The sequence below is a fragment of the Myotis davidii genome, unplaced genomic scaffold (assembly GCF_000327345.1).
Source record: "Myotis davidii unplaced genomic scaffold, ASM32734v1 scaffold333, whole genome shotgun sequence".
NCBI classification, from domain to species: Eukaryota; Metazoa; Chordata; class Mammalia; order Chiroptera; family Vespertilionidae; genus Myotis; species Myotis davidii.
The window spans coordinates 3,100-13,265 of NW_006285266.1; the positions used below are offsets into that span (position 1 = coordinate 3,100).

General features: G+C 60.1%; 1 gene segment (V, D, J or C); it reads left to right on the plus strand.

The window, feature by feature from the left end:
• The first annotated feature begins 493 nt into the window (after nucleotides 1-493).
• Nucleotides 494-2,091, plus strand: LOC102770342. The segment is given in 3 exon segments: nucleotides 494-847; nucleotides 1,028-1,354; nucleotides 1,647-2,091. Coding segments are annotated over 3 exon segments (1,041 nt in total).
• Nucleotides 2,092-10,166: the final 8,075 nt, after the last annotated feature.

Genomic DNA, 10,166 nt, shown 5'->3' on the forward strand with positions numbered 1-10,166 from the left:
TTTGCAGAGGGGGCTGGTTAGACTGGACTCTGACCAGGGAATTCTGAGTGGCCCACGGAAGCCCAAGCCTCTCTCCTCTGCGTGTGCCCTCCAGCACAGCAAGGCTGGCCCATGGGACAAGCCAGCTGCAGGGCCAGACCCCTCGGTGCTCACCTGTGTCCTCCTCTGGGCCCACCTTTCATGACCCCAAAACTCTGGGAGAGACATAGCCATGCCCACTGCACAGAGGGAGCTGAGGCCCCAGTGGTGCCCACAGACGGGCCAGGGTGGGTGAGAGCCGTGTGGATGACGTGGCTCCATTCGCATGTGGCCTGTGTAAGGAGCAAGTCCCGGTCCACGTGCTGGAGCCCGGAGCAGCGTGTCCAGAAACAATGTAGCTGGACTCAGCAGCGAGTCCCGACCCCTGTGCCTGGCCTTTGGGCTGAGTGACCTTCGGGCAGTTACTCACCCTCTCTGTGCCTGTTTGCCCAGGGCAGAGGGGCGGTGGGCATCGTCTCATCCGCGTGGGGCTGTCAGGGGTCTCACAGCATGTCCTCTGTTGCAGTGAGCCCCAGCAGCCCCACACTCTTCCCACTGAGCCTCAGGAGCACCGACTCAGCTGGTCACGTGGTCATTGGCTGCCTGGTCCAGGACTTCTTCCCATCGGCACCCATGAACGTGACCTGGGGCAGCAGCGGGCCAGGCACCTCCATCCAGAACTTTCTCCCTGCGCCCACCTCCCGGGGCCTGTACACCATGGTCAGCCAGCTGACCCTGCCAGCCAACCAGTGCCCAGAGGGCGCGACCCAGAGGTGCCACGTGCAGCACCACACCAGCGCCAGCCTGACCAAGGACGTGCCCTGCAAAGGTCAGAGGTTGGGCCAGGGCGGGGTGGGGGCACCACCACACCCACCAGGGCTCCTCTCAGACAGCAGTGGGCTCAGGTGGAGCCCCCGCAGAGCTGGGAGAGGGTGAGGGAGGGGCTGGAGCAGGAGGACGGAAAGCGGATGTGGGCCCAGGGGCACTGAGGGCTCTGTCTCCCTCTCAGTTAAGACACCCACATGCTCGAACTGCCAGCCCCGCCTGACCCTGAGCCCGCCAGCCATCGAGGACCTGCTCCTGGGCTCCAGTGCCAACCTCACATGCACGCTGAGTGGCCTGAGAAAGCCCCAGGGTGCTAGCTTCACCTGGAACCCCACGGGTGGGAAGGATGCCATCCAGGAGGCCCCGCAGCGTGATGCCTGCGGCTGCTACAGCGTGTCCAGTGTCCTGCCAGGCTGCGCCGAGCCGTGGAACCGCGGGCAGAGGTTCACCTGCACCGCCACCCACCCCGAGGCCAAGAGCCAGCTCACCGCCACCATCGCCAGAGCCTCAGGTGGGCCGGGTCTCGCCCCTGGGGCACCCCAGCACCCCACAGTGGGCCAGGCGCACACCTAAGCCTGCCTGTCCCGCCCCCTGGTCATCGCTAGAGCCTCAGGTGAGCCAGGCCCCACCCCAGGGGCATCCCAGCACCCCACAGTGGGCCAGGCACATGCCTAAGCCTGCCTGCCCCAACCCTTGGCGCCCCACTCACATTCTACAGAGGAAAACTGGGCACAGGGCACCCAGCGGGCAGAGGGGCTCTCTCCACCCTGCCCACACCCCTGACTGGCTCCTCTGTCCCCCAGGGAACACCTCCCCACCCCAGGTCCACCTGCTGCCGCCGCCCGCAGAGGAGCTGGCCCTCAATGAGCTGGTGACACTGACGTGCGTGGTGCGGGGCTTCTACCCCGGCGATGTGCTGGTCCGGTGGCTGCACGAAAACGAGGAGCTGCCCCGAGAGAAGTACCAGACATGGAGCCCCCTGCCCGAGGCCGGCCAGGGCAGCACCACATTCGCCACGACCAGCGTACTGCGCGTGGACACCGAGGAGTGGAAGAACGGGGACAGCTACTCCTGCATGGTGGGCCACGAGGCCCTGCCCCTGAGCTTCACGCAGAAGACCATCAACCGCCTGGCGGGTAAACCCACCCACGTCAACGTGTCAGTGGTCTTGTCAGAGGTGGACGGCATCTGCTACTGAGCCGCCTGCCCACCCACCCCACCCTTGAATAAACTCCGTGCTCGCCCAAAGCAGCCACCATCCCTCCAGCGCCTGATTTGATCCTCTCTGCAGGGCACCTCGAGGTGCCCTCACACCCGTGCGCTTGTGTGTGTGTGAGTGCGTGAATGTGAGCGCCCGAATATGAGCACGTGAGTGTGAGTGTGAGTGCGTGGTGCACAGTGATTGAGGCCAAGCTGGAGTGAAGCCTGAGGCTGGCAGAGCCGTGGGAGGCAGACACGGCTCAGTGGGCCCTGAGGTCATGGACACCATGGATGGTCCCGCTTGTCTCAGAAGCCGCCGTAAGGCTTAGCGGGAGGGAAAGGGGCACAAGGGAACGGGGCAGCCAGGGCAGGGTCTGCGCCACCTGCTGGGGCCAGGGCGTGAGAGGAATGGCATGAAGGAGGGCTGGATTCCAGGGCCCCTCACCCCCGATAGGCACCACACAGAGATGCAGGTCAGCCCACTGACTCACAAAGAAAGGGGACTGCACACATGTTCCCCATGTGCTCACACTCATGTGGGTGCACACACAAACTCCCTGTGCCTACACTCACATGGGTGCACACACATGTTCTCCATGTGCTCACACTCACATGGGTGCACGCACAAACTCCCTGTGCTCATACTCACATGAGTTCACACTCAAACACCTTGTGCTCACACTCACATGGGTGCACACATATGTTCTCCACGTTGTCCTCCATGTGCTCACACTCACATGGATACACACACATGTTCTCCATGTGCTCACACTCACGTGGGTGCACGCACAAACTCCCTGTGCTCATACTCACATGAGTTCACACTCAAACACCTTGTGCTCACACTCACATGGGTGCACACATATGTTCTCCACGTGCTCACACTCACATGGGTGAGCATGCACACACACACAAACACACACACACACTGAGCCTTGCAGGTGCAGGAAGTTCATGGCCTAGGTCCAGCTTCGGGAAGGCAAGGGGAGTCCCCATCCAAGCCCCCAGTGGGTTTTTCCCAGACCCAGCCTATTGTCCCAGGTCCCTCCTGGCCCCAACCACAGGGCAGGGGCAGGTGTGGGGCGGGCAGAGAGATAGCTCCCACCAGGACCCCCCTCAGCTTCTGGGTGGGGCCTCTGGCAAGGGGAGTGCAGGGGAAACAGAATGGAAAGGGCAGTCCCATGACCACCTGGGACACTGGGCCCCAGGGCCCCAAAAGGGGGTAGCGAGGCCCTGTTCTTGTCTTAGACACCTTCTGGGCCTCCCCAGGAGACCTGGCCTTAGGGCTACCTCTGTTCCCAGGGCCAAGGTGGGGTGAGAGCTCCTAACAACCCTGCCCACTGCTCCCCTCTCAAGGGTCCCATCACCAAAGGGCAGTAGGGAGAGCAAGGTGTTGACTGGGGAAATGCTGCCATAGTGAAGGTGCCCCAGCCACCAGGGACCCAGGACCTGCCTAAGGAGGAGCTTCCTAAGGCGACCAGGAAAGGAGGAGAAAGCAATAGATGAGGGGCTGGGCCAGCAGATGGACAGAGGGCAGATAGGTGGACGGACCATAGGACATACGATGGATGGAGGATGGATGGATATATGGATGGATGATGGATGGATGGGTGATGGATGATGGATGAATGTATGATGAATGGATGGAGGATGGATGGATGATGAATGGTGGATGGAGGATGGATGGAGAATAGATGGAGGATGGATGGAGAATAGATGGATGATGATGATGGATGATAGATGGATGGATGAGTGGATGGGTGATCAGTGGGGGAGTAAATGGATGGATGGGTGGATGGATGGATGATAGGTGGTTGAGTGGGTAGATAGATGGATGGATGGATGGTCGAATGGATGAATAATTGGATGTATCAGCATGTGACAAGCAGGTCCAAATTCCATTTAGCATGGCAGTCTGTGCCCTAGGATCCTGAAGCCAGCAGGGCTGCCTGGCCTTCACTGGGCCCTCCTTCATGCTCCTTGTAGCTCGTCAGCTACATTACCTGGGAGGGTGACAGAGGGCCCTGGTCACATCCATCCAGCCCTCAGCATATGAACCACAGCTCCAGATCCACGTCTCAAAGTGGGGCAGCTAGAAAGTGGCCTCGTCCATCCTCTTCGGCCCCTTCAGGGCCCAGGCCGGCTCATCCCAAGAGCAGGAGCGTGGTGAGGACACAGATAGGCCTTGGGCTTGAGCTCTCCTTAGAGCAGCAAAGACGGTGCCCACCCTCCTGCCCTGCCAGCTCTCTCTCCCTAAGGCGGCCCGAGACCCTCCCAGACAGAGGCCCTGTGGGCGTCTCCAGAGCCACAGTGGCCCCAGTCCCTTCTCCAGGGACCTGCCACCTCATCCTCTCTAAGGCAGCCTCGCCTGTGAGATAAGGAACCACACTGCTGGCCCCGACCCCAGGGAGGGGAGGGTGGTGGCCCAACCCACACCCACGCAGGCACATGCTTCGCAGGTGCTCGGTGTCTTGCAGGTTGCCAGGAGCTGCTTCCCTGGGTGATGATAGACGTGCCACAGGAGGACCTGGAGGAGGACGCCCCGGGAGCCAGCCTGTGGCCCACCACGGTCACCCTGCTCACCCTCTTCCTGCTCAGCATCTTCTACAGCACAGCACTGACCGTGACAAGCGTCCGGGGCCCGCCCAGCAGCAGGGAGGGCCCCCCATTCTAAGCAGAAGCCAGCCAGGCGCAGGTGGGGGCGAGGAGACAGCGTGGTGGGCTAATGGGGCATGGGGCACCTGGCTAGCAGGGAAGCAGATGCCACAGGGGGGTTGGAATCTGAGGGAGTCGTTCCTCACAGACATCGAGGACATGTGCAGACCAGAGTCCAGAGCACAGATGTCCCCCCTACAGGGTCAGGGAATCTGCTTCCCACCTGGTGCATTTGCTGCAGGGGCTGAGGGTGGGGCATTGGCAAGGACCCTGCTCCCGCAGGAGCAACCCCAGGCCCTGACCCTCCTGTGTTTGCAGGACGGAGCATGGAAGAGCCTCTCAGAGCCCAAGCGGACACCAGAGCCAAGCCCAGATTGGAAGCACCCGCCCATCCCCACACGGGCCTTCCTGGTACAATAAACTTGTGACAAACACAGTGGTTCTCTGTCTCTGAATGAGGGGAGGGGGCAGGGGCCAGGGGAGGCTTCGGGGAGAAGGGAACCAACCTCATGCCCCAAGGCAGGTTCACAGTGAACATAGAGACAGGGCCCCCTGCCAAGGCCACACGAACAGGTCCTGCATATCGCATAGGTGTGAGCAAAAGCAGGTCTCACCAAGGGAAGTATAAACAAGATCCTCACAGGAAGTGGGCCTGGCTCACTGGTCCCGATCACTGTGCCCTGGGCCTGAGCACTGGGCCCTGGTCCTGATCACTGGGCCCTGATCAGTCACTGGGCCCTGATCACTCACTGGGCCCTGACCTGGTGACTGGGCCCTGATCAGCTTTTGGGCCCTGATCACTCAATGGGCCCTGGTCCTGGGGACTGGGCCCTGATCAGTCACTGAGCCCTGATCAATCACTGGGCCCTGATCAGTCACTGGGCCCTGGTCCTGGTCACTGGGCCGTGATCAGTCTCTGGATCCTGATCAGTCACTAGGCCCTGATCAGTCACTGGGCCTTGATCAGTCACTGGATCCTGATCAGTCACTGGGCCCTGGTCCTGGTCACTGGGCCTTGATCAGTCACTTAGCCCTGATCCTGGTGACTGGGCTCTGATCAGTCACTGGGCCCTGATCAGTCATTGGGCCCTGGTCCTGGTCACTGGGCCCTGATCAGTCACTGAGCCCTGATCCTGGTTACTGAGTCCTGATCAGTCACTGGGCCCTGATCAGTCACTGGGCCCTGGTCATGGTCACTGGGCCCTGATCAGTCACTGGGCCCTTGTCCTGGTCACTGGCCCTGATCAGTCGCTTAGCCCTGATCCTGGTGACTGGGCCCTGATCAGTCACTGTGCCCTGATCAGTCACTGGGCCCTGGTCAGTCACTGGGCCCTGGTCATGGTCAGAGCCCTGGTCATGGTCACTGAGCCCTGATCAGTCACTGGGCCCTGGTCATGGTCACTGGGTCCTGATTAGTCTTGTCCCTGATCAGTCACTGGGCCCTGATCCTGATGACTGGGCCCTGATTAGTCACTGGGCCCTGGTACTGGTGACTGTGCCTGATCAGTCACTGAGCCCTGATCTTCACTGGGCCCTGATCTTCACTGGGCCCTGATCAGTCACTGGGCCCTGATCAGTCACTGGCCCTGGTCGTGGTCACTGGGCCCTGTTCAGTCACTGGGCCCTGATTAGTCACTAGGCCCTAATCAGTCACTGGGCCCTGTTCATGGTCACTGGGCCCTGATCATGTTCACTGGGCCCTGATCAGTCACTGGGCCCTGGTCACTCACTGGGCCCTGATCAGTCACTGAGCCCTGATCCTGGTTACTGAGTCCTGATCAGTCACTGGGCCCTGATCAGTCACTGGGTCCTGATCAGTCTCTGAGCCCTGATCAATCACTGGGCCCTGACCAGTCACTGGGCCCTGATCAGTTCCTGGGCCCTGACCCTGGTTACTGGGCCCTGATCAGTCACTGAGCCCTGATCCTGGTTACTGGTCCTGATCAGTCACTGGGCCCTGATCAGTCACTGGGTCCTGGTACTGGTCACTGGGTCCTGATCAGTCACTGGACCCTGGTCATGGTCACTGGGCCCTGGTACTGGTCACTGGCCCTGATAAGTCACTGGGCCCTGAGCCTGGTTACTGGGTCCTGATCAGTCACTGGGCCCTGATCAGTCACTGGGCCCTGGTACTGGTCACTGGGTCCTGATCAGTCACTGGATCCTTGTCCTGGTCACTGGGCCCTGATCAGTCGCTTAGCCCTGATCCTGGTGACTGGGTCCTGATCAGTCACTGGGCCCTGGTGCTTGTCACTGTGCCCTAATCTTGGTCATGTGCCCTAATTAGTCATTGGGCCCTGATTATGGCCACTGGACCCTGGTCAGTCATTGGGCCCTGATCATGGTGACTGGGTCCTGATCAGTCACTGGGCCCTGATCATGGTCACTGAGCCCTGGTGCTTGTCACTGGGCCCTGGTCCTGATCACAGGGGCCCTGATTAGTCACTGGGCCCTAATCAGTAACTAGGCCTTGATCAGTCACTGGACCCTGATCAGTCACTGGGTCCTAATCAGTCACTGGGCCCTGGTCCTGGTCACTGGGCCCTGATCATTCACTGGGCCCTGATCCTGGTGACTGGGCCCTGATCAGTCACTGAGACCTGATCAATCACTGGGCCCTGGTATTGGTCACTGGGCCCTGCTCAGTCACTGAGCCCTGGTCAATCACTGGGCCCTGGTATTGGTCACTGGGCCCTGATCAGTCACTGAGTCCTGGTCATGGTCTCTGGGCCCTGATCAGTCACTGGGCCGTGGTCAGTCACTGGGCCCTGGTCCTGATCACCGGGCCCTGATCAGTCGCTGAGCCCTGATCCTGGTGACTGGGTCCTGATCAGTCACTGGGCCCTGATCAGTCACTGGGCCCTGATCAGTCACTGGGCCCTGATCAATCTGGTCCTTGATCAGTCACTGGGCCCTGATCCTGGTGACTGGGCCCTGATCAGCCACTGTGCCCTGATCAGTCACTGGGCCCTGGTCATGGTCACTGGGCCCTGATCAGTCACTGGGCCCTGGTCATGGTCACTGGGCCCAGATCAGTCACTGTGCCCTGATCAGTCACTGGGCCCTGGTCATGGTCACTGGGCCCTGATCAGTCACTGAGCCCTGATCCTGGTGATCTGGTCCTGATTAGTCACTGGGCTCTGATTAGTCTTGTTCCTGATCAGTCACTGAGCCCTGATCCTGGTTACTGGGCCCTGATCAGTCACTGGGCCCTGATCAGTCTGGGTCCTGGTACTGGTCAGTCACTGGGCCCTGATCAGTCACTGGATCCTGATCAGTCACTGGGCCCTGGTAGTCACTGGGCCCTGATCAGTCACTGGGCCCTGATCATGTTCACTGGGTACTGAGCAGTCACTGGACCCTGATCATGGTCACTGGGCCCTGATCATTGTCGCTGAGCCCTGATCATGGTCACTGAGCCCTGATCATGTTCACTGGGCCCTGGTCAGTCACTGGGCCATGATCATGGTCACTGGGCACTGGGCAGTCACTGGGCCATGATCATGGTCACTGGGCCCTGATCCTGGTCACTGAGCCCTGATCATGTTCACTGGACCCTGATCATGGTCACTGAGCCCTGATCATGTTCACTGTGCACTGATAAGTCACTGGGCCCTGGTACTGGTCACTGGACCCTGGTCCTCATCACTCGGCCAGGTTCAGTCTTATTTCCACCTGCTCTGCCTCTGACTCCCTATTGTCATCTTGCGTCACTTTATATCAGATCTTGATTCCGGCCACCATGCCCTGGGTCCCAAGCACTGACTCTCAACAGGAAGTGACCCACATGGAGGACGGGGAGGCTCTCAGAGGACCTTTCAGCCTCTTGGTCTGGGCACTGGATGGAGGATGAAGGGATGACCCACCACCTGGCTTAGTCCTCTCCAGGTTTCCAAGGGTTGTGTGGTTGCCAGGCCCAGGAGGCCTGAGCCAGACCCTGTCCATGAGGGTCTCCGGGCACAGAGGTTACGCGGGGTGGGCAGGATGGGGAGGCACTGGTGTTTGTGTTCTCTTGTTTTTCTTGTTCTCAAGGTTCCGGTGCCGCATCACCTGCTGAAACTTCCAAAATTACCCCTCAGGCAGCTGAGTCATTGTGAGCCCGCCGGCCAGGTGTCCCAGCCAGAGCCTGCAGTGCTGAGGTCTCGCCCCAAACCGAGAGCTGGCCAGGTGGCTGGGCCCGGGCAATGGGCCGGAGCCTAGAGCAAGAGGTCCCCATGGCCTGCAGAATGCCCCCACCCACAACAGCTCCCACAGAACAGGGTCAGCCGGGCTCACCCAGACCAACCAATGTCAGCCTACATCAGCCAGGTAAACCAGGGTCAGGCCTCAGAGAGACCAGGGTCAACCAGGGTCATCCAGGGACTGCCAGGGTCAGCCTGAATGGCGCCCGGATGTGGATGGACCAGCTGGCCAGGGAGACTCCAGGGTGTCCCGACACCAGGCCCACTGGCATTGGCCATCATGTCCTAAAGGGTCAGAATGGCCCCATTCCTTTCATTCCTTCCTCACATGTCACCTGGGAACCTTCTGGAAGGAGCAGTCTCCTCATCACCATCTGGTGATTGTGGGGCCACGACCGGGCCTTACAGAGGCCAAGGCCAGCCTAGATCAGTAAACGTCAGCCAGGCCCGGCTGGTGTGGCTCAGAGGTTGACCCAGGAACCAAGAGGTCGCCATTCTATTCCCGGTCAGGGCACAGGCCCGGGATGCAGGCTTGATCCCCAGTGGGGGGCGTGCAGGAAACAGCCGATCAGTCAGGATCCTCTCTCATCATTGCTGTTTCTCTCTATTTCTCTCCTTTCCTCTCTGTCTAAAAATCAATAAAAATATATTTAAGAAAAAGAAAGAGAGAGAGAGAGAGAAGGAAAGAGAAAGAAAGAAGGAGGGAAGGAAGGAAGGAAGGAAGGAAGGACGGAAGGAAGGAAGAAAAGGGTCAGCCAGGCCTGTGAGCTCAGCCAAGGAGCCACCACACCTATTGTTCCATCACCACTTGGCCAGGTTCTTGGGCGTCTAACTGGCCACTGGACTCTTCAGCCTGCAGCCCCCGAGCCTGTGGCCATGACACTGCCAGGCCTGGGTGGCATTGCCCGCTGCCGGGTCCTACACCCCACGCATCCCTCCTCCCTGCTTCCCCTGTGTTGGGCCCCACAGCAGGGGCTAGAGCATGGGCACAGCCCTGGGACCCCAGAAGACCTCCCTGTGGGCTCCAGGCCCAGACAGGCATGAACCATAAGGCTTATGGCAGGGCCCACAGCCCACACCCAGGGACACTGCACCAAAGTCAGAGACAGAGAGGGACAGAGACAGAGAGAGACAGGGACAGAGAGAGACAGGGACAGAGAGAGAGACAGAAACAGAGAGACAGAGACAGACAGGGACAGAGATAGGGACAGAGAGAGACAGGGACAGAGAGAGACAGGGACACAGAAAGAGACAGAGAGAGACCAGGACAGAGAGAGACAGACAGCG